Source organism: Pantherophis guttatus, chromosome 2, assembly GCF_059756535.1.
Source record: "Pantherophis guttatus breed Tessera chromosome 2, ASM5975653v1, whole genome shotgun sequence".
Classification (NCBI taxonomy): domain Eukaryota; kingdom Metazoa; phylum Chordata; class Lepidosauria; order Squamata; family Colubridae; genus Pantherophis; species Pantherophis guttatus.
The window spans coordinates 112096906-112122405 of NC_142064.1; the positions used below are offsets into that span (position 1 = coordinate 112096906).

At 39.8% G+C, this 25500-nt stretch overlaps 1 protein-coding gene across 5 annotated transcripts in view; it reads right to left on the reverse strand.

Annotated features, from left to right (window-relative positions):
- Window positions 1–16085: 16085 nt before the first annotated feature.
- The window catches only part of KANK2 (KN motif and ankyrin repeat domains 2), a 101595-nt gene continuing 92180 nt past the window's right edge, over window positions 16086–25500 (reverse strand). For all 5 annotated transcript variants that reach the window (XM_034437794.3, XM_034437797.3, XM_087886520.1 and 2 more), the window contains 6 exons: window positions 25383–25470; window positions 24958–25177; window positions 22513–22655; window positions 22011–22211; window positions 20916–21014; window positions 16086–19518 (listed from right to left, as the gene is read on the reverse strand). In XM_034437794.3, the coding sequence (XP_034293685.1) occupies window positions 19459–19518; window positions 20916–21014; window positions 22011–22211; window positions 22513–22655; window positions 24958–25177; window positions 25383–25470 (811 nt within the window). In that variant the 3' untranslated portion in view covers window positions 16086–19458. The remainder of the gene's footprint in view (window positions 19519–20915; window positions 21015–22010; window positions 22212–22512; window positions 22656–24957; window positions 25178–25382; window positions 25471–25500) is intronic.

A 25500-nucleotide genomic window follows, 5' to 3' on the forward strand; every position in this document is an offset into this window, starting at 1 on the left:
TGCTCCAACATGGCAGCTGGCTGTTTTTCTCCATAAACAAAAAAAGCCTTTACCCCTCACCAAACATGCTGGTTGATCCTGTGGTTTCTATGCCAGCTGCAAGTGGCAGGCCAGAAGGCTTGGCTGAGGGTTGGAGGTGTCTCCTTTGCCCCCACCCATGGGAATGAGGAGCGAGTAGGTAGCCAATAGAGCCCTTCATTTGGATAAATGCTCCTTCTGGGGGGAGAATGAAGCTGTGCTAGTTTCTGATTTATTGACATTTATGCAAGGACTCAAATTTTTTAGGCTGAATATCTTTGAAGTTTTTTAAAAAGAATTTTACTAACATTTGCACAAAAGGGCTCTTATGGTCACCATTGACAAATTGGGCCAGTCACCAATTTGTCAAACAGAACATGTGCCCTTTCCTCCCACCTTCTCTACTTATTTCTGTTTATTTTCTCTAGACACACTTCTAGTGACCTGCAGGCATTATTTATCAGTGATATTTTCTAAAAATGCCTCTGAGTATATATAGGTCCCAAAGACATGTGGAAATAAAGTTTATACTCAAAACTGACATTTTGATATGAATAAGGCTTGCTTCACCTTTAAATATTTTGATTTTCAAAAAGGCAGGATGCCTCCATACTAGAATAGAATTTGTCTTGATGCATATGCTCTCAGTGTACATAAAAACAAAATATACATTTGTCAAGAATCATAAGGTACAACACTTAATGATAGTAATAGGGTACAAATAAGCAATCAGGAAATAATATCAATATAAATCATAAGGATACAAGCAACAAAGTTACAGTCATACAGTCATAAGTGAAAGGAGATGGGTGGTGGGAATGATGTGAAGATTAGTGCAGTCTTAGTAAATAGTTTGACAGTGTTTGTGAGTTTTCCGCGGGCCGCCCATGAGGTCAATATTGAGGAAAGACTCGGACACGAGTTTTCTCGGGATGAGACGACCCAGATCTGACTCCGGGAGCCTCTTTTATTGTACACAAACAAAGGCAGGAGGGGTTTGTTAGCTTAAGCCAATAATATATTACAGCATGTCTCATGTAATGCATACGTAAGTACAAGTAATACATGGAAGCAATGCCCAAATTTGGGAAGATCTACAATTCTAGCTGCTAGTGAATTGTTACAGTTATCTATGAGTTGTTGCAACCTTTATCTAGTTTTTCACATACGCGGTACAGCATGATTCTCTCATGCCTGCGCGTAGCTCCTGAGCATGTTACAACATCTCCTACTTTTTGTTTTAATTTTTTGCAACAGGGTTCAGCTGTGTTGTTATTATGATGTTCTCTTTATGCCTGGGAAACATGTTTGTCATCATAGCAAACAAAGCAGGAATACATTGGATACTACAACATACAGAAATAAGCAAAGCAATGATCATGAGTACAGTAGACAATATGTTCTTCAGCCATCCGGTTTCTGCAAAAGTTTGTAGCTCACCCATCCTTTTATTACGGTGAACAAAGTTAGTGGAAAAGTGGCCAGGAGATGTCAAGCGAGGTAGGCTATCAAGTTTCTGAGTTGTATTCCAGTTATACATTTCCACAAATCGCTCGCACAAATTGTAAATCCATCCGGATCCAGGCACCCAAGAAAACCACATGTCAGGAGTTTGTAACCTCTGAGTTATTCTGGAAGCCCTATCCTGTAAGTCCCGAGCACCTTCTCTGACCACACCTGATTTGTTCCTCCAGTTCCAGAAGGGCTGTGGTTTCACTTATCAGGATGTCCTTCCTATTGGAGGGAATAAAACCTTTGCACATTTGCAGAAGGGAGGGGAGACATTGGATACAGCAACAAAGCAAAACAAGCAGTACAATTATAGATACAATAGTTGGCATAATTGATTTCAACCAAGAACCATCCGGGAGTCATGACCAAAGAGCAGTCCAGATGTCAATGGCGCCAGATCAATTGGATGATAAGGGATTGTTTTTGATCAAGTTTTCCATATGTTCTATGGTGTGAGTGATGTTATACTGATAATCAGATACATAGGTACAACAATGTGAGTGTATGAGGGCACAAACGCCTCCTTTAGCTAAGGCATATTGGTTTTGTAAGACCACCTCTCTGATTTCAGCCAGTTCTTTGTTCATCAGCTTCAGCACCTTGATTTATTTATTGATAAATAAAAGTAAGAAAGACAGTTTCAAAAATAAAACAAACAATCTAAATGAGGTATTTTGAGTCAATACTCTGAAACTGCAAAGGCAGGTATCAGATATCACCCTTTGCCCCGCCTTTCTCAGGCTGGTTCTCTGAGAGAAAAAAAATGGTGAAGAGAACAAAAAAAACCCGTAGCCCCCCTTTTTGTGCCTCTCACCTCCCAGGGAAAAAAGGAGGGGGTGAGAGAAAGGAAAAAACTTTTTAAAACGGACAAGCCTCCCTCCTCCTGGGAGGACAGGAAGAGAAAGAAAAAAAATGCTTATACACAAAATTACATTTCATGCAATCCAATAAATGACTTCATACACACCCATTCACATCTGTACTGCAATCAGACCTTTTGTATAATACGTCCTCCATGCAAATCAGTCATTCAAATTATTTCAATGAACTAGTTTATTCCCAAAACAGTGGAAAAAATTTCAGGCAGCAGTTTTAATCACAAAAGGTGATATTGGGCCCATAACCATTGCCTGTTTTTCCAAAGCCTTAAGTTCAAGCCCAGTCAATTTGCTGGCGAGCCAAGCATATCATAATTAAAATTATTTCAACCACATACTATTCCACACACTATCATTATAGATGTACATCAACAAAATATTTTTAACAGAAATCACTTCAAGTTGATCAGTTCAAATTATCTGAGTCTTCCCATTTAGACAGGTTTTAATTTTATTACCTGCTAAACCCCGGGTGGGAAGAACAATAAATATTTTCTTTTTTTCAGTCTGAGAAACATACTGAGAGTCAGAGATCAGATTAAAAGGTTGTTGAGAAAAAGTGTGGAAAGCTGAGATAGCTGCAGACAATTAGTCAGTTAGAGCACACTGAAGAGATAAATTATTCTGAAGATAAAAGTGAAAGTCAGATTTTGAGATAGAAATAATAATATTTATTAAATCAGTTCCATTTCTTCGACAGGCTCGACTACGCCCCAAGGTTATAATTTCAGCAATAGCTTGGATAAAGGGTAAAACATTTTTAGATGGTAATGAGACAAATAAAGCCATTCAAGACAATATACTTTTTGCTGTTCTAAAGCAGCCAATACTCCTGTGGGTAGCTTACTAGTAGGAAATATTAACTGACAATTTCTATGAGGGATCCAATCCACAAACTGAATACTCAAGATGTTAATTAAATCTCCTGGCTTTTTTCCTTTAGTCAATAACTCAAATAATGGGCTAAGTAAATGCATAGGTAAAGAGAAATATGAGCGGACCCAAGTAATAGTACCCAGTAATTGTTGCAAATTTACTAAGGAAATAACTTTTGGTAACTTTAAACAAGGGAAAGCCAGAACAGAAAGAAATTGCACATACAGATAAGGAGTGTACAGCTGTATTTTTTTGGGGCAATGTGCAATTCATTTACACATAAATCATTTTGTATTTCAAAAAGCCAAGTAGGTTGTATTTTTGTGCTCCAATTAAAATGTATCTATACGATGATACCAGGGTTTTTCACAGCATTTCAGGAATTTCCACCCCCTTTTTTTGTCTGTTTCTTTGAATTCTGCTTAGTGGGGGTGTTACCAGCTCCTTCAGAAGGAACTTATGATTCAATTAAAGATGGTTTTGAGGTGACAATTTTAACAATTTTTAACAATTTTAATCAGGTGGAGGACTTGTAATTAATTGTTGCTCTTCCAAGGCATCAGAGCTATATTTTCTATTCCTTGATGACATTAATCTAAAAAGGAACCATTATCAGTGTCCTGAAGGCCTTTTTTTTTTTTTCCCCATGCATCATTAAACATTCTATAGCCGACTTCCGGCGGCGATCTCAGCGCGTTAGGGACGAAAGGGGCGATGCTCCGCTCCTGAGTTCCTAACAGTCCCGCATCTGGAGCCGAAACAGGCGCTATTGATCTCGTAGTGATCAATAGCTTAAAGGGGAACATCTTAGGACCTCAGAGGAGATCGCAACTTCTCTGAAGGTACAAGATTAAGCCCTTAATCCAGAGTGAGGAAAAACCAGCCTTACGGGACTGGCCAGAGGCGCTGATAACTGTATAAGAGGGAAGCGAAGATTGAAAACTATAAGAGGTCATCAACAGAAGACTATTATCTAGAAAAACCCAAAAAACTACCTGATAATAAGAAGCAGCGCTGGTGGAAGAGAAACCCGAAAAAAGAAAGAGGATAAGCGGCGACGGAAGATAGATCGGAATGGAGCCATTTTGAATGCAAAGTGACAGCGCAAAAATCTGAACAGCTGAGTGTACAGTGAGAGCGGAAGAACGGAAGAAGGTAATTCCTATGAACACTGCGACGAGAATAGTGAATAATTTAAAAAGATTTTGATATTATTATTGGACTTTATGAGTGTGGACTGGATTGAGCGGAGAGAGTTGGACAAATAAGAACAGAACGTGCAGCACCAGAGCGAGCGGAGAGAGCGTGTGCAGTGTGGAGTGCCGGAGATCGGAGGAGAGGAGAGGAACCTGGACGGATTTCTACAAATTGATCGTATTGGATTTAACTGATGTGGAGTGGCCAGAGTGGATTTATAAATTGATCGTATTGGATTTTACTGATGTGGAGTGGCCAGAGTGGATTGAATTAGATAATTCGAAGAAGAAAAAGTCTGTGGGAGAGTGCAGAGAGTTGGGACAAACCCCGGTAAAATTGATTGGAGTGGATTTATACAAACTATCTTTTAGTGATACTTCTTGCGAAGATTAGGATACAAAACTGATACAAAGTGTGAGGGACTTTGATTATTTGACTACTAGAGACTGAACTGTTTGGATTGAACAATTTAAATATTGACTAATACTTGGTGAACCAGATGATAAGGACTTAAATAGAGGATACAACATTATACTCTGGGGATCGGATGTGGATTCTAACAACAGGAATACAGAGGACTATAGATTAAATTGGATCGTGGAATAATTAAAGTGAATAGGGTGACTCAGACCTTTGGAACCGTATTTGGCTGGAAGAAAGATAAGTTTACATAACACCAAGAAAGATAAAAGATTATAATTAATGGACAATATATATATGCTTGGCTTGATTTAAGTTTATTCTACTATATATCATAAGATACTAGACCCGGAAAATAACCTTTAATAAATTATTAGTTTTTTTCTTAAGTAGTTTGTCTAATTTGTTTATTTGAAATTAATTAAACATTTATAGCATATTATCTTCAATTATATTTAATTAATTTATTCATATACAGTAAATGATTTTAAATAATTAGATAGAACTATAATAATTAAATTGATATTGATACTATTTTAGAACTATTATAATAAAATACATTTTATTTTGTAAGTAATTGAAGAATAAGGTAACTAATGAATTGTTAGAAACTTACTTTTTCCCCGTTGTTTCCCCCTTCTCTTGCTTCCCCCCCCCCACCTTCCTTTTTGCTGTTTTCCCAATATCGTATTATTAACCAGAAATACTCTGAAAAAACCTTGTAAAAATAATCCTGCATCTAGGTTATAAACATTAGACGTGAGAATTTTATGAAATTGTGGGCAAAAATAATAAGCATAATAGATATGGCAACCTCAAACATACCAACTACTATTAAATCAACCAAGAAAATACCCCCAACCCAAACACTATTGGTGGCTTCCCCGGTCCAGCAGAAGACAGGGGAAACAACAGATAAAGAAAAGACCAACATAGGTATTCAAAACATCCAAGCTGCCCTTGCAATGATTCAGGAGGGAATGAAAAGGATGGAAGATAAGATGACTGTGAATCATGATGAAACCAAAAAGAACCATGAACAAATGCGATTGGATGTAGGGGAAATTAAAGATGAGATTAGAAATATAGATGAAAAAATAGAGAAAATTCAACAAAATATAACCGAAAACGAACAGAGAATCCATAAAGTTGAGGAAAAGGTGGAAGTCACAGCTACCAGGTTGGAACAGATGGAGAACCAACAAGCAACAAGAAGTCGAGACACAGAAGACGCACTGACATTTCTTGAAATGGAAAAGGCATCTTTCTACTTAAGATTTCAAAATATAGAAGAACAGAGAGAGGAAGACTTGGGCGAAATTATGGTTGGAATTTTGGCAGAGGCGACACATAAGGATAAGGATGAAATAAGAGGTGGTATCGACGAAATTTACAGGGCCTTCACAAACTATGCCAGAAGAAACAAACTCCCTAAAGAAGTACACATCAGATTTACAAAAAAAACAATAAAAGAAGAAATATACCGAAAGATGAGAGAGGAGACAGTCATGTACAAAGGGAGGGAAGTTCTAACGCTAAAACAAGTACCGAGAAGGGCCAGGGATAGGAGAAGAGAATATAACTTCTTAACCCGACAGTTAAATAAACTCAAGATTAAATTTAGATGGCTTATACCAGAAGGAGTACTCATTTCTTGTGAAGGAAGAAAATTTCGAATCGACACCATAGAAAAAGCCCAGGACTTCGCAGACCAACATTTAGGATATGAAGGAGAACAGGAGAGCAGAGGAGGCAGAGAAGATTCAAACCCCAGTGACCAAGAAGAGCAACCAATAAATAAGGAGGACAAGGAACGGAAGAAGGGAAAGCTGGGGAAGGAGGAAATGACGAGGATCACACAAAGAGTCACAAGAAACACATCAAAACTCAAAATAACAGACAAATAAACAACATCAGGAATGGAAGAAGAACTAAAACTCATCTCTATAAATATAAATGGTCTAAATTCACCAAGCAAAAGACATCAGATATTCACTAAACTGCAAAAATTAGGAGCAGATATAATCACCCTACAAGAGGTACACATAAAAAAACAACAGAAAAAATTACTCGAAAATAAAAAATTAGGAGTAATGTACACATCCTTAGGCGACTGTAAAAAAAGGGGAGTGGTAATATATGTTAGAGACCATATAAGAACAAAGCCGATATATGTGGACAAAGAGGGTTGAGTCTTAATAATAGAAGTAAAACTGGAAACAAAAATAATACTGTTAGTAGCCATCTATGCCCCAAATGGAAACCAAATAGACTTTTATAAAAAATTACATGATAAATTAAAAGAGCTGGATTATGAAAATATCTGCATTGTCGGAGATTTTAATGCAATTGTCAACACACGAGAAGACTACTATAGTAGCAGGAAGAATAAAATCAAAAGGAAGACACTGCCACAAACATTCAAGAACTTGGTACAAGAAATGAGTCTACATGACACTTGGCGAGAGTTAAATACTACAACCAAACAGTACACATACTTTTCTGGCCCACATCAATCGTGGTCAAGATTGGATATGGCCTGGATGACACCCCAACTAAGTAAAGAAACACATGACGTAGAAATTATGCCTAACATGTGGGCTGACCACAACCCCATCAAAATAATTTGGAAAGGCTCCCGAAAACAAAAAAGATGGAAAATGGACACAAGCATTATAAAGGAAAAAGAATATCTACAAATGATGGAAAAAGAGATTAAGATATTTTTCCAAATTAACACAAAGGACCAAACGTCGTTACAAAATCTATGGGACACGACGAAAGCATATATTAGGGGCCTAACCATTGCATACGTGGCAAAGAGAAAAAAAGAGAAACAAAGAATCAGGAATGACTTATTGGAAGAAATCAAGATAGAAGAAACTAAATTACAACAGCACCCTAATAATAAGATAGCACAGCAAAAACTTAATTTGGCTAAACACAAATTGAATTTGACTACAAAAGCTGATTTGGCACAAAAAATAAAAATGGCAAAACAGACCAACTTTGAACACGCAAATAAAACTGGATGCTGGTTAGCCCATAAATTAAAAAAGCAAACAGACAAAAGAATTATACACCAACTCCAGGACGAATCAGGAACTTTATTCCATACACACGTAGATAAGAAAAACATAGCCAAAACATTCTTTCAGAATCTCTATCGGCAGGAAGATGTCCCGGAAGACCAAATTCGAAAATATCTTAGTAAAGTGAATATTACACAATTTGAAGAAGAACATAGAGAGACCCTGAACTGTCCCATAACAATGACTGAATTGACTGAAGCTCATAAAAAACAAAAGAACAATAAAACTCCAGGACCAGATGGAATTCCTACTGAATTTTATAAACACTCCCAACAAGAAATAGACGAAATATTGCTACAAGTCTTCAACGCAGCATTATTGACAGCTGAAATCCCAAAATCATGGACAGAAACCATTATTACGTTAATACACAAAGAAGATTTAGACCGGACCCAAGTTAGGAATTACAGACCCATTTCATTACTCAATGTAGATTACAAACTATTCATGTCAATATTAGCGCAGAGACTTAAAACAATAATTCATAAATACATACATACAGACCAAAACGGCTTCATACCCAGGAGGCAGATTAAAAATAATTTGAGAACGATCATAGATATACTGGAATACTACGATAAGAAAATAGATAAGGAAATAGCTTTAATATCTCTCGACGCCCAGAAGGCCTTTGATAATTTAAATTGGTCCTTTCTTACATCACAACTTGAATTAATGAATTGCGGAGAGAAATTCCTTAAATTGATAAGAAAGATTTACTCCTGTCAAACAGCCAAAATTGCAATAAATGGTGACATGACACAAACTTTTGACATTCAGAAAGGCGTACGACAAGGTTGCCCCATGTCACCTCTATTATTTATAATTGCACTGGAAGTTTTACTAACGGAAATCAGGAAGGAAGAAGATGTAGAAGGCCTTAAGATTCGGGGAGAGGAGTATAAATTACTTGCCTTTGCAGACGATGTGATCTTCATATTGGAAAACCCAATACGATCTGGAACCAGGTTGATGACAATGATAGAGGAATACGGGGAAGTTGCGGGCCTCAAAATAAATAAGCAGAAGACTAAAGTATTGACGAAGAATATGACCCAAACACAACAGTTGAAATTAGAACAAGAATTAGGACTTCAAATAGTAAAGAAAATAAAATACCTAGGTATTTGGCTGACAGCAAAAGCAACTACAATTAAAGAAGATAATTATACCAAATTGTTAAAACAAATCAAAAAAGACTTAGAAATTTGGAGTAGATTACAACTCTCATTGATGGGCAGAATTGCCTCAATAAAAATGAATATATTACCAAGAGTACTATATTTATATCAAGTGATACCAATACACCCCGGAAGAGATTTCTTTAAGAACCTCAACAAAACAACAATGAACTACATATGGCAGGGAAAGAAGGCCAGAATTAAAATCAAAGCCCTACAGGATTCACGGGACAAAGGAGGTCTAGCAACACCAGATTGGGAACTCTACTATAAGGCATCAGGATTGACCTGGATTAAAGAATGGATGGAACTCGACAACAAAAGAACTTTATATTTAGAAGGCTTTGACTTAATAAGAGGATGGCACGCTTTCTTATGGGACGGATCGGATAAAAGACACATGTACTTCCAATGTCATATAATTCGAGCTTCATTATTCAAGATCTGGCAGGATATTAAGAGAACTCACTATACTAAAATACCAAAATGGTGGTCCCCGATGGAAGCATTGATATACCCGAACACTCTCGAAATAGGAAAAATGATGAGGTACCAAGACTTACTGAATCATGAAGGCGAACTCATTTCAAGACAGCAACTCCAAAACTCCGGCATAAATATCGATTGGTGGCCCTATACTCAAATATACTCAAGACACATAGCAGACAAAAAGCAATATGGAATCTCGAATAATTTGAATGAATTGGATAAGATTTTACAAGGCCCAGAACAAAAAATGATAACCAAATTATATAACTACTTACTTAGATATAAATTACTGGAAGAAACAGTAAAAGAAAATATGATAAGATGGGCCAGGGACATAGGGCACAACATTCAACTGGCAAACTGGGAGAAATTGTGGAAACAGAACATCAAAATGACAAGAGCCATACCCTACAAAGAAAACCTCATAAAAATGTTTTACAGATGGCACCTAACACCAGCCAGACTAGCCAAAATATATCCAAACACCTCCCCACGCTGTTGGAAGTGCAAAACAAAAAAGGGGACATACTACCATGCCTGGTGGAAATGTACAAAGGCCCAACAATACTGGAAGGACACAAAGAAAATTATTGAAGAAATAATAAACCAACAAGTAGAAAACACTCCAGAATTTTTTTTATTTGGAATGATAACAACACAACACAACAAAGAGACAAAATACCTCATCATACACATCTTGACAGCAGCACGGTTACTGTTTGCGCAAAATTGGAAATCAGATCAACTCCCAACCAAAGACAAACTAATCTCGAAGATAACAGAATGTGCCGAAATGGATAGACTGACACTAGAACTCCAAGATAAAGAAGAAAGTGAATTCTATCTTGTATGGCACCAGTGGTATCAATGGCTAGAAAAGAAAATCAGTACAAATATAGATGAAAGAAAATAGGGTAGAAAAAATAAAACCGGAAATAAATAAATTAAGAGGAGATGCAAGATTATTTCTAATCTAAAACATCCAAATTGACAAAGTATTACTTATATATTAACTTATAAAGCAATATATATTCTGATGATGATCAAAACATATATGTAAAGTTTGGTGTGGGTAGGTTGGTGGTGGGAACCTGTTTGTCTTTGTAATGTCTTTGTATTTTTTGTATTGTCTTTATATCTCTGTTTAAAACTCAATAAAATAAATAAATAAATAAACATTCTATAGCCAATCTCCAGAGTGCCAGAATTTTTCCAGGGCTCAGGGAGGTTCGTGGAGGCATGTTCCTATATGCTTCCACACTTTCACTTTTAAAGAGCCCTTTTCCGGATAAGCCGGATAATGTTGCCAAATGTTTTTTAGTACACTGATTAGATGTTTTTTTGGGGGGGAATGGGAAGCGGCTTACCCGCCACCTGGAATTACACTAGATAATTTGCAGATATCTCGAAGTTCATTGAGATGAACTGCCTGGTCCTTCGAGAAGCCCGATCCCATACTCACGATGTGGGAGGGTGCTCCGTTCACCAACGGCCGTCCCTGGGTGCGAGGCTATTCCCAGCCGGGGGTGAGATGGGTGGGCGACACGGATATCACGTCGGGGTCACCAGATGTGAGTTTTCCGCAGGCCGCCCATGAGGTCAATATTGAGGAAAGACTCGGACACGAGTTTTCTCGGGATGAGACGACCCAGATCTGACTCCGGGAGCCTCTTTTATTGTACACAAACAAAGGCAGGAGAGGTTTGTTAGCTTAAGCCAATAATATATTACAGCATGTCTCATGTAATGCATACGTAAGTACAAGTAATACATGGAAGCAATGCCCAAATTTGGGAAGATCTACAATTCTAGCTGCTAGTGAATTGTTACAGTTATCTATGAGTTGTTGCAACCTTTATCTAGTTTTTCGCATACGCGGTACAGCATGATTCTCTCATGCCTGCGCGTAGCTCCTGAGCATGTTACAACAAGTGTTTGACAGTGTTGAAGGAATTATTTTTTTAGCAGAATGATGGCATTCGGGAAAAAACTCTTCTTGTGTCTAGTTGTCTGGTGTCCAGTGTGTCTAGTTGTTCTGGTGTTCTATATCGTCATTTTGAGGGTAGGAGTTGAAACAGTTTATGTCCAGGATGTGAGGGGTCTGTAAATATTTTCACAGCCTTCTTTTTGACTCATGCAGGTCCTCAATGGAAGGCAGGTTGGTAGCAATTGTTTTTTCTGTGGTTCTAATTATCCTCTGAAGTCTGTGTCTGTCTTGTTGGGTTGCAGAGCCAAACCAGACAGTTATAGAGGTGCAGATGACAGACTCAGTAATTCCTCTGTAGAACTGTATCAGCAGCTCCTTGGGCAGTTTGAGCTTTCTGAGTTGGCACAGAAAGAACATTCTTTGTTGTGTTTTTTTGATGACGTTTTTGATGTTAGTTGACCATTTTAGATCTTGCGATATGGTAGAACCTAGAAATTTGAAGGTCTCTACTGTTGATTCTGTATTGTTTAGTATTGTGAGAGGTGGAAGTATGGAAGGGTTTCTCCTAAAGTCTACCACCATTTCTATGGCTTTGAGTGTGTTCAGTTCCAGGTTGTTCCGGTCACACCACGAGGCTAGTTGTTCAACCTCCCGTCTGTATGCGGATTCATTATTGTCTCGAATGAGACCGATCACTGTTGTGTCATCTGCGAACTTCAGTTAGTTTAACAGATGGATCATTACAGATGCAATCATTGATATACAGAGAGAAGAGAAGTGGGGAGAGCACACAGCCTTAGGGGGGGGGGCTGTGCTAATTGTACAGGTATCTGATGTGATTCTGCTTAGCTTCACCTGCTGCTTCCTGTTTGTTAGGAAGCTTATGATCCACTTACAAGTGTGTTCAGGTACCTGTAGCTGGTTTAGCTTAGTTAGAAGTATGTCCGGAATGATGGTATTGAATGCTGAACTAAAGTCTACAAAGAGGACCCTTGCGTAGGCCTTTGGAGATTCAAGATGTTGTAGGATGTAGTGCGGAGCCATATTAACAGCATCATCTGTTGATCTATTTGCTCGGTATGCAAATTGCAAGGGGTCTAATAGCGGATTCGTTATGGTTTTCAAGTGGGACAGCACTAGCCTTTCAAAAGTTTTCATGACTACAGATGTTAGAGCAACTGGTCTGTAGTCATTCAGTTCCTTGATGGTGGGCTTCTTCCGCACTGGGATGATAGTAGAGCGTTTGAAGCAAGAAAGAACATAGCACATCTTTAGTGATTTATTGAAGATACGGGTGAAGTTGGGTACCAATTGGTCAGCACAGACTTTTAAGCAAGGAGTTATCTTGTCTGGGCTTGGAACTTTTCCTGGCTTTTGTCTTGCATTTCCTTTTCTGTGATCACTAGGGGTTGTGAACCCAATGGGATGGGATCAGTTGTAGGAAGCTTGGCTGTTGTTGGTGTGTCTGAGATGGGGGTTGTGGAGATAGGTGGCTGTAGTTTCCTTTCAAACCTGCAGTAAAACATGTTCAGGTTATCTGCCAGTTGCTGATTTCCTTCAGCCTGGGAAGGAGGTTTGCCGTAACCGGTGATATTTTTAAGAGTTTTCCACATATTTGCTGGTTGATTTGTTGAAAACTGATTCTTTAGCTTTTCAGAGTAGCTTCTTTTTGCTGCTCTGATCTACATGACTTACATGGTCCCTTCCAACTCTGTTAATCTGTATCATCCTGCACTAGACTCCCACATCCTAGAGTTATAGTCTTCAATAGGAACGACTCACTACCCAAGCTGTACTGAAGCATAAACTCAAGCAATCAAAGCAGTTGTCAACTTTGAACTGAACCTGGCCACAGCAATCTTTCTGTTTCTCAGTTGTCACATGGGGGGAGGGGGAGAGAAGAAGGTTGGAATGCATTACTAGACAGAACAAAGAGCTTTCTCATGAGAACCAAGGTCATCTCCACTGGCATCAGATAAGGTTGGGAAAGGAGTGCCTGAAGAGACTGCCAATTAATTCAATTGGCCAATGTGATCTGTGACACTTAGGAATGGGGTTATTCTGGCCTGATTGTACAGCATTTTATCACCTTTTCTGTAGGCTTCCTCTTTGGAATGATGTAGCTGCTTAAGTTTAGCTGTGAACCAAGGTTTGTTGTTACTGTATGTTCACAAGTTCCTGGTGGGGTACACATAGGTCTTCACAGAAGCTAACATATGATGTTACAGTCTCTGTGAGTTCATCTAAGTCTGCAGAGGTACTTTCAAAAACTTTCCAATCAGTGCAATCAAAGCAGGCCTGTAGCTTTAACTTTGCCTCCTCCGTCCAGGTCTTCACTGATTTGATTGTTGGTTTTGTGGTTTTAAGTCTTTGCCTGTAAGCAGGTACAAGGTGAATCATGCAATGATCAGAATGTCCCACAGCTGCTCGTGGTAAGGACTGATAAGCATCTTTTAGTGTTGTCCATGACCCCAGAACCCCTTTCACCTTCAAGGACTAAAACAATGTCAGATCCCTCCATAACACTGGTCTGCCACTTCTCCAAAAATTGCCCAAATCACTCCCTGGAGTAAGGAGATATTTTCCTGGAGAAAACTCAAGGTATCACCCCAGCCAACCCTGTAACGACTATATCATGAAGCCTTTCTAGAAGGCTTGCCTGCAGTTAAACATCTTAAAAGCTTCCATGACGGCCATGGACCTGACCCAATTAGTTCATGGCCCTACTCACATGGGGGGAAACATGCTGGACCTGGTTTTTGTCTCTGGTCAGTGGCTGAGTGGTCTCGAGATAGGGGATATAGCGATCGAGCCCATGTCATGGTCAGATCACTCCCTCCTTCGCTTTGACCTTCGAACCGTCACACCCCGCCGCAGGGAGGCGGAACCGATGAGGTGGTTCCGCCCCAGGCGCCTGATGGACCCGGATAGGTTCCAGACGGAGCTTGGGCCATTTCCTGAGGCTCTGGCACACGGCTCGAAGACCTAGTGGCTGCCTGGGATAGGGCGGCCGCTGGAGCTCTGGACCGGGTCGTGCCTTTGCGGCCTCTAACCCGGCGTCGATCTCACCTGGCTCCCTGGTTCACCGAGGAGCTGAGGGAGATGAAACGCCGGAAAAGACGCCTGGAGAGCAGTTGGAGGGCCAGCCGTTCTGAATCTGACCGAACACTGGTAAGGTCTCATATTAAGACCTACCTGGTGGCAATAAAAGCGGCAAAGTGTAACTATTTTTCCGCTCTTATTGCGTCATCAGATAATCGCCCGGCCACCCTGTTTAGGGTGACCCGCTCCCTGCTCCACCAGGAAGCGCGGGAGGACCCCTTGGAGGGTAGAGCCGAGGACTTTGTACAATATCTGTATGACAAAATCGCTCAGATTCGGGAAAATTTGGACTCTGACTGGGTAGATTCGGGAGGGAGGATGGAGGCAAGTCTTGAGAATATTACCTGGGAAGAGTTTGATTCTGTGATTCCGGAAAACGTGGACAAGATACTGGGCAGACTGAGCGTGGCCACATGTTTATTGGACCCGTGTCCCTCCTGGCTGGTGCTGGCCTCTCGGGAGGTTATACGAGGCTGGCTCTCTGTGGGAGCGAACTGGCCGGTGGGAGGCTATTGGTGGCAGAAGTCGGTCTCGAAGGTAAAAGCATTTTTTTCTACAAACTCTTCTTGGCCAAAGAGGTTGTAGAAAAAATGTTTTTAAAAGCCTCTGATGATCCCAGCTGAATTGCCTGAAATGCTTTTAAAAGTTTAAAAAAAAAAAGTTGGCCATGCCCACCGTCACATTACCCACACACACACACCAAGCCACACCCACAGAACCGGTAGTAACAAATTTTACATTTCACTACTATTTTGAATGTCCTGTAGTAATACTGCAAGTCCAGTACCACCAAATATTCAGAGTGTAGTGTCCAACCTCAAAATAAGTGTAGTGTCAAACCCAAAAATAAGACTAATAGCAGCTCCCATCAGAACTACCTGCAAACAACTTTTCAAAACAGAGGGGAAAAAGTCCTTTACTATTTCATCACGATAGAATCATTTGCAAACCAAATAAAATATGACTCCAAGATACTTTTATTAAATTATGTTTTCATTAGGCATCCGTGTCATCATTCATCAAGCCAAGTCTGTGTACACAATCCCACACAGCATTAAAAGAAGACAAGTTTTCCCTGCATCTTCGAGAGGCATGGATCCATACATGCCTACAGCCCAATTTAAGCTGCAGAAGGTTTGCCTGGGACTGGATTCATCTCTACTCCACTGTATCTCTTCTATGGACTCAAGTCAGCAAAAGGAGGGGAGGGAATAGAAGGGAGGGCAATCTATGGGCTCTCTCTAATGATCCATCCTGATGAACATGGATACTGCAGAAGGTATTAGAGGAATGGCAATTTGGGCATTTGCTGCAGGCAGGCCCTTCTTCCTCTAAGGTGGATTCTTAGGAAGAATTACGTCTCTGCTCCATAAATAAACATTTGGTAGAAATCTGAATTTAGATGGGTTTTATTTCTGATGGAAAGAAAACATATGACAATGTTTCTACAGGTTTTTTTCAAGTAGCTTTAATCAAGAAGCAAAGGCAGTTCTCTACTCTATTTTTATTATGATGTATATAAATGGCATAAAGTTCATTTAAATGTATAGAAATTATCATATAGAAAATATAAAAGATTACATATATATAAAGCAATATCTTAAATACAATATTTGGATTCACTCCTAAACATGTGCATTTCTGAAGTTTCTGAAACCGTCCTTGTTGCTTTTAGCAATAGCAATAGCACTTAGACTTATATACTGCTTTACAGTGCTTTACAGCCCTCTCTAAGCGGTTTACAGAGTCAGCATATTGCCCTCAACAATTTGGTTCCTCATTTTACCCACCTCGGAAGGATGGAAGGCTGAGTCAACCTTGAGCCTGGTGAGATTTGAACTGCCAAATTGCAGTCAGCCAGCAGTCAGCAGAAGTAGCCTGCAGTACAGCACTCTAACCACTGCACCACTGTGGCTCATTAAAATTCTGCTTCAAAGCAGTGGCAGATAATGAATGTTAAAAAGAAATCCTTGTACCCTTTATGTATTCAGAGTCACAGAAAAACCATTCAACTTCTGACAAACCCCAACTTGTTTCTAATAACTTTTACACAAAGCAGGATATAAAATGTGCAAAGTGTCAGCCAGATGATTTGCAGCTCAGACAATAGTTCTTCTGCCAGCATCTTTCCTACACTTCGGACATAGCCTTCTGTTTTTGTTTTTGTTTTAAAAAAACTCATGTAATTTGCATTGGAATAATTTACAGATAGTCATTTTCTTGGTGTATATTACTACGGTATATACTGATATAAAAATAAGATGTGCCCTTTATTATTTCAAATGATTAGCAATTACAAAAACATCTATTGTTCATCTTGTTTATTATACTTCTTGCTAGGAGAGTAAAGTTTGGCATCTGACACACAAAGAATTAAGTGCAGAGAACTTTCAGCTTACAAAGCAAATGGAATATAAATTTTCATCCACTAATCAGCTTGATTCTTTCAACAAGAGGGATGGATTTGCCTAACTTCTAATATTTATTTCAATATTTAGGCAAATAATATCAATTACATATTGTTCTTGCATCAAAACTGTTCAGTTTCAGTAAATCTGACTGAACAGAGCCATTCACAAGGATAGTCTTTCTTGGCTAAGGATCCAATTTACTGGGAGAAAATTTCCTGTGCAAACTTTGTTCGAATAAATAAGAGTTGTGTAAGCATCCTTGCACAACAAGCATTCTTGCATAACTCTACCTTTATATTTTTAAAAAATGATACGTGTGTATGTGTGTGTGTCTGTGTGGTCTAAACCAAAAATGGCTACTGTATAATCTTGGGAGTGGGTATGTATTTGTTATGTATAGCATATATTTCTACCATGATCCTTTTACGACTTGCATTATATAGATAGTGATACATTTATCATACGAATATTTTGACAATTTTATAAAATCTTAAAATTCAGTGTCAAATACTTATTTTAGATCTATTTAAACACTGCTTATTTTGCATTGTAATAAAAAATAATTTTTGCTTTACACAAGGTTAGGGATTTCAAAAATTAATTCAGGTAAATTAAATACAGAAGTTCCATAGCTTTAAAACAGAAAATGAAAGGGTTATATATTCTCTATGGAGTTGATTTAGAGAGATTTTCATTGGCCTCTTTAAAATATTTTGCCCTTTTTGCAATGGAACATGAATAAATAATAGAATAACAGAGCTGGAAGGGACTTTGTAGATCTTCTAGTCCAATCCTTGCTCAAGCAGGAGACTTTACACCATTTCAGACAAATGTATGTCCAGTCCCTTTTTGAAAGCCTCCAGTAATGAAGAACCCACAACTTCTGAAGGCGAGCCCATTGATTGATAGCCCTCACCATTAGGAAATTTCTTAGTTCTAGGATACTTCTCTCCTTGGTTAAGTTTCCATCCATTGCTTCTTGTCTTGCCTTCTGGTGCTTTGGAAAATAGTTTGACTTCCTCGTCTTTGTAGGAGCCCCTGAAATATTGGAACGTTGCTATCATATCTTCCCTAATCCTTCTTTTCTTTAGACTAGATATACCCAATTCCTGCAACTGTTTTTGCCCTAATCATCCTTGTTGCTCTTCTCTGCACTTTTTCCATAGTCTCAACATTTTTTTTATATTGTGGTGACCAGAACTGGATGCAGTACTCCAAGTGTGGTCTTACTAAGGCTGTAAAGTGGTACTAGAACTTCACGAGATCTTTATTCTATCCCTCTATTAATGCAGCCTAGGATTGCATTGACTTTTTTGGCTGCTGCCGCACACTTCAGATTCTTAGATGAAGAGAAGCAAAGCAAGTTCATATAGAGACATAGATCTAAAGTCTGCTGGGTCCCTCTACAACAGGGGTGTCAAACTCATGGCCCGTGGGCTGGATGCATCACATGCTGGCCATGCCCACCCCCATTTTAGCAAAGGGGGAAAAAGTTGTGATGCGTCACGTGATGATAATATGTCGTTGCAAGTTTGACACCCCTGCTCTACAACAACGGAATGGAAACACCAAACTAATCAAGTTCTTGCAATTTTTTCTTGCTCAAGAATTAGCTCCATTGGTGCCTCAATTTGGGCAGCTAAACTGATTTATTTTCCACTCAGCTTTGGTCAATCTCAGCTGCTCTAATGCTGATTTTTTTCCTTTTGAAACACCAAAGCTTTCTGATGGGCATGATGACTTTTTTTTCCTGGATCAAGCCAGCATCTCCTAGTATTTACCTGCCATCACATTGTGCTTAGAAACTATTACTTCACAGGTCTTTCAAGGCTTTGCAATTCCCCTCACAGAAAACTGTCAGTTTTTTGGGAAATCACCTGAGGAATACACAGAAGAAGTAAAAACAAGGTGATGTGGGCATTGAAGGAAGTATGGAGCAGTTCGAATTTAGTAGCGAGGCCAATGCCTGTGGCCTTCAAAAAGATAAGACACATTAGTTTTGAAAAGTCATAGCAACACCTAGAGACCTTAACTTCCAATCTTCCAATCTTCCCTTTGGCTCACTATCTGACAAAACTGCATCTCATCAAACATAGCTGGATACATGGCCACATTGTTGAAAAAAAGCTCATAAAGTTCCTTCTCCTGGAAGGTCCTTCCCTCTGAACAGAGTGGATGGTGAGATTTCAGCTGATGAAGGCAGTGTGAGAAGCTAAGGACAGGAAGCATTTCTAGAGAATTGTATACATTGGCAATGGGTATGGTTTTGTAGATATATATTTCCTTCATCCAGACTGTCAAATTTTCAAGCAGAAGTAAGAAAACCTTTGGGTAACAATATCATCTTACTTTGGGTTACAGAGAATCACTGAATATTGTATCTGCATTTTCAGGCTCCAGCTGCTCCAAGGTATCCTGAAAAAAAGTACCTCATTATTGTTTTTTAATGAAAGAACCACACTTTTCCAACCTCATTTTAGCGTATTATTTTTAATCAACCTTTCCCTTAACCAACAACAGCTACACAAACCCAATGATCTATGGGAATCCATATGCATAGATCCCCTGCTCAGTTACCATTCCATGTTGACCCTAGCAGCCATTTGGGGTGGATTATAATTATACTCAATTTGAAGATTGGAATATGGGAACACAGAAGGATAATCAACTTGCCCTGAGAGCATATGGCAAAATGGATTAAATAAGATCTTAGAATTCTCTTGATCAGTTGCAGGTGCCCAATCTCCCATGTCACTTCACTGAAAACTGTTGGCAGTTGTCAGGTAATCAGATTCTCCCCTGATTTTCACCAAAACAGGGCCTGTTAAACTCTCCAAAATACGGGGGGGGGGAATCTGATCCATCTTCTTAGTGATGTCATAGCATCACAGCTATGATTCTTCAGTTCTCAAACATCAACAAACTTTTTTAAAAAAAAACTGAATCCACAGAAAAGTTACCCACCCTCTGTTATTATCACCAAATGCATGTCAGTCTCCCCCAGGTCAGTCTCTGAATCATGTTGTTCCTGTTCTGCCTTGGTTGTGTTTATATTGCAAAAATTAATATTACATTAAGACTACATTAGAGCCACTTAATATTATTTTTTTCTTCCTTTCAATCATGTCCCATTCTCAGAGACTGTCTGGACTGTCTGCAGATTACTTGGCAAGAGTTTTCAGAGGTGATTTGCCATTGCCTCCTTCCAAGAGCTGAGAGAAAGTGACTGGTCCAAGGTCACCCAGCTGACTTTGTGATCAAGATGGAATAGTATTCATGGTCTTCCAGTTTCTAGCTTCATGCATTAAGACTACACCAAATTGCAATTGCATTACTAAAATCATTTCTTAGTCATAAGAAGTTTATTCTGCCTGAAACCTATTTTTCTCTGGAACTATATGGCTGCTATCTTTGGGCTTAAAAAGGCTGTAGACCAAATGAAAGAGGACATCACCAACTATGGTTAGGATTATGGGGGAAAAAGTCCTATGAGCAAAGCTTAAGGAAACTCTTTAGCTTAGAGAAAAATTCACTCTTTCTAGATCTATCACACAGAAGAAGGCAAAAACTTTTTTTTTCTTGGCTGACAAAGCATGTTCTAATGGGCTTCAATTACAAGAGACAGATTTTGGTTGAAAACTAGGAAGAACAGAAGAACCCATTCCCTATAGGCTTTGACAGAGATTCTTAAAGAAAAACTGGATAGCCATCTACTGGGAATGCTCTATCTTGATGTTTCCTGGATTTCAAGAGAAAATGGCTTACAAGTAATTTTATGATAGATGCTTTTACAATTATAGGGAGCAACTCACCAGTGATATGGCTTTGGCAAAGTTCAAGTGCGCATACAGCATGATGGCAATGTCATTCTGACCTGCTTCTAGTGCGATGGAGAGAGCTGTGCTGCCATCCTACAGAAGAAAGCAAGAAGATACACATATGGCTGCAGTGATGGTGGGGCTTATGGGGTCACTGTTTTTGTCAAGGAGGAATTGCCTCCCACTTTCTGGAATTCCAGGACATGCTATCTGGGACTGAGCCATAAAGATCTTTGAACATTAATACAGGATAGTAGTTCAGGTATGGTATTAGACTTGAATCAGAGACACCAGGTTTTTTACCATAGTTGGTTGACTCCAAGCCAATCATTTCCTCTCACTCAATCTACTTTATTGTGATTATGGAGGTAAAATTAGGAAATATACCCCTATGTATGCCATCTTGAACTCCCTGACAAAAGATTATTAATGCAATAAATAAAATAAATTACCATTCTCCAACACTGCTAACTGGAACATTGATTGACTGATTGATTGACTGACTAACTGACTGATTGATTTAATTTATGTGATGTCCATCTCATTCCTAATGTTCACCCCAAAGACAAGAGAATCATCCCCTCCACCATCTACATGTAATGACAAGCAACTGTCTGATTTCTTTTTCTTGGAATGTTTGGCAATGTGCACAGAGGGTTTGATCAACTACACAATTTTCATTTTCCAATCACACACTTAAATAATAGGAAAACTATGGTAAATTACAGTAGAAGGCTCAGCCAAACATAGGACCAAGGAGGGGTGTGTGTGTATGTGTGTGGAATGTTAGAAAGAATTACTTTAATTTAACAATCAAATGTGGAAGGATTTGATGATATTATTCTCAATATGCCCTGCCTCTTTCTTTCTCTTTTTTTCCCCTAAGATTGAGCTGCGGTTATTCAATGATAAGAAATAATTACTAAGTGTTTCAAATAGTCCAGGACTAAATCTTGGCACTGAGTAAGACTTGTTACTTTCCTGGGGAACTGAATGAAATCTATTGTGCAGAGTTTTTGCTATGGGCTCTGAGATGGAAGACAACCTAACAAACTCAACAGCAGCAGCATAAGTATAAGCAGGACTTACATTGTCTGACTGGGCAACATCACACTCAGGGGTAGCCAATAGCAGGCGGACAATCTCAGCATGGCCATGTTCACAGGCACACATCAGTGCAGTAGAGCCATCATCATCTTGCAAGTTGACATCTGCTGCACTTGCTAACAAGGCACGTACCATCTCGAGACGCCCATGGCTGACAGCTAACATCAATGCAGTCTGCCCAGCCTGTAGGAATGGGGAGGAAAACCAAAGAAGTTAAGGGGCTGCCAAATGCAGAATAGGGAAAAGCCTGTTGCAATGCCTAGCTCTTAAAAACCATGTGTATTAAGAACAATCTAAAATATTGAAGCTGCACGAACTCTATTAAAATTTTGTATATCTACTGCAGCCAGTTAACAGCATTTTAAAAGTTTTTGAACAATTTCCATGTACTCATGTGAGAGTATGATTACTACTTTCTGGTTGTCACCATCATCTTCATCATGGCCCCTCCAATTTTGCAAGAATCTATTGGGAATGTTAGTACCTGACTGGCTTTGGCATTCACATTGCCCTTTTTCAGTAGCTGCATAATAGTCCCCATGTCACTCTCTGTCTGGGAGGCAGCCAGTGCTGTGAGCATGATGGCTGTATAGCCAGCTTTGTTTTGTTGGTCCACGTGACACAAACCTAGAATAACAAGACAGTATTAGAAAAACTCATCCTTCTGGAAATAAATATTTGAATATTGTGGGTTCCACAATTTCAAATGAGCTCTGGGAAGCAGTAGTAAAATTTGTTTATAATGTCTCTAAGGAAAGAGATATCATAAACAGGGAAGTTACTGGAAAGAGTCCACTATTATCTGCCTTTCTTTGGTCAAAATCTATGAAAACTCTATTTTGAACCCAAACGTGATAAAGACATTTTAGGGAAGATCAAATATGATAGTACATTTCACATAGAGAAATATATACTAAACAATTGGTAACATCAGAGAAATATGCAAAGATTTCTTTAAGTGTACGGAAAGGTGTAGGGCAGTGATGGCTAAGCTTTTTGCCATCACATGCCAAAAGCGGGGGGAGCGCAAAGGAGTCACACGCACGCGTGCCCACATCCATAATTCTATGTGTCCTGCCCCCCCGTGCTCCCCCCTGCTTTTGGCATGTGATGGCATGGTGGGCCCGGTAGGCCCGTTTTTCACTCTCCCCATGCTCCAGAGCCTTTCTAGGAGCCTGGGGAGGGCAAAAACGGCCTCCCCCACCCCAGAGGCCCTCCAGAGTCAAGAAACAGCGTTTTCCTGACTTCTGGTGGGCCCAGAAGGCCCAAAAATCAGCTGGCCGGCACACACATGTGTGCCATAGGTTCGCCATCCCGGGGGTAGGATTATGTCAGGAGACACTATGCTGGGAATACTGCCCTCCTGACATAACCCTACATCTTTCCTCCGGGTTTCCCAAATAGTTGGCCTTATAATCATCTTCTAAATATCAATCAATCAGAATAGAGCTGGAAGGACGTCTTCTAGTCCTGCCGCCTGCTCAAGCGGGAGACCCTATACAATTTCAGACATGTGGCTGTCAGTCTCCTCTTAAAAACCTCCAGTGATGGAGCACCTACTTGTACTGTTTTTGGAAAAATCCTCACTCCTTGCATTAGACCTAACCCTTTCCTGACAAAGTTCCAGCCCTCCAGGTTCTCACTGATAGACTGGTGTGCTGCTGTGGCCAGAGCATTGGTCTGTGAATTGGGACATTCAGCCTTACACATTTACATTGAGTGGTCTTGATCAGGGGTGGGTTCTAAAATTTTTTACTACCGGTTCTGTGGGTGTGCTTATTTTGTGGGCGTGGCTTGATGGTCATGTGACAATTCTTCAGGATTTAGCAGAGGTACTGGTCTACCAGGCTTTTAACTGCTTGCAGAGCTGTACCGAACTACCCATTTATTTTTGCAGGCACTGATCTACTCATGTATTTTTGCAGGCACTGGTCTACTCATTTGTTTTCTTTTAACACTGATCAGCTGTAGGGCGGCCCTTTGAAGCCCTGCGCAAGAGTTTAAACAGTTTTTTTCCCTCTAGCCATCAGCTGGGACTCAGGAGACAGCAATAAATTGGGGGTGGGGCCAAATAAAAGGTAAGAATATTGGGGGGCACAGGGGGGTGGCGGGGGCAGAACCGGTTCGGTGACGTCATATCGTCACCGCTACCGGCTCGGGAGAACCGGGCCGAACTGGGAGGAACCCACCACTGGTCTTCATGAGTCTCTTTCCCTTCAGCCTCTTTTACTTCATAGGGTGCTAAATTCCATGGAGGATGGAAGTATGTTGAATGCAAATATATCCAGGTACAAGCCTTAATGCAAAACCAGTGCATGCCACAGGGTGCCTGCAGAAGGTTCCCTGGTTCATAGCAGGTTTTCTGCATCATTTAACTTTTTAAATAAGATTCTCCTAATTTAAAATATGAAGAGAAAAGTAAATACGCGGTGAGGCAAAATGCCAACCAATTGCTTCATATTTATTTCAAAAGATGTCTTTGGATCCAAGACTGCTCCATAGGCTTTTCGGAAAACAAAAGTTAGAAAGGCTGAAATTCAGGGTTTGATTGGAAATCTGCCAAGTCTACCTTGGGTGGGGATGGGAGTCAAAGTTAAATTAGGAGAGGAGAAACCTTCCTGGGAGGTTAAAATCAGGTACCAATCTCTGCAAGTTATGTCAATGTGGCAACTCTGTCAAATAACCTATGGGAATTATTTTTTAAGTTGGCAAATCATTTTGTCCATGACAGCAACCCAACACATTCTCAGAATTCAAACTTTCCTCACCAGCCTGCCTTCCGATCTTTGGCTCCTGTGGCTTTAAAGATGCCCTAGACTCTAGAGCCCCAAGTGCCCTGGCAAATGGACTGCCCTGGACTGCTATTGCTGTTCATTTAGATGGGCTATTCTGACGAAGGGCTCCCTCCTTTTCTTCTGTCCCCACCTACCAGTTTCAAGCAGCTTTGCAACAAGGGGGAAGTTGGAATGCGAGACTGTGTAATGCAGGGCCGTGTTGCCATTAGCATCCGCCATATTGATGATGAATTCTAGCAACTGCGGGGAAACAGTCCGGAAATCTGTCAAGTGCAGCGAGATCAACTCTGGATCGGCTTCTTTGTGGCAGGAAAGCTTGAGCCAATAGTGGAGCATTGAGGTATAGGCTAATTTCTGCCAGGGTACATATAAGAAATAACAGGAGAGGTAGGTAAGAAATTGTTAGGGCCCATTTTTGCATTCTGTCTTCATGGCTGAATGCTCTGTGCTTTTTCAGTATTTCCATTGCTTATCATCTTCTGGCAAATGGTATCAGCAGGGTACCAGCAGACGCTATTTTATCTATATATCCACCCCAACTTTAGAAATAAATGTGTACCGTCTCTCCATCCATTTGTGGATTCAAACTCTCTAAGTATTTCTGAAGAACTGCACAAGCTGAAAGCAACTCCTTGCTGAGACGCAATCTGGTAATCGAAAGAGAGAGAGAGAGAAAA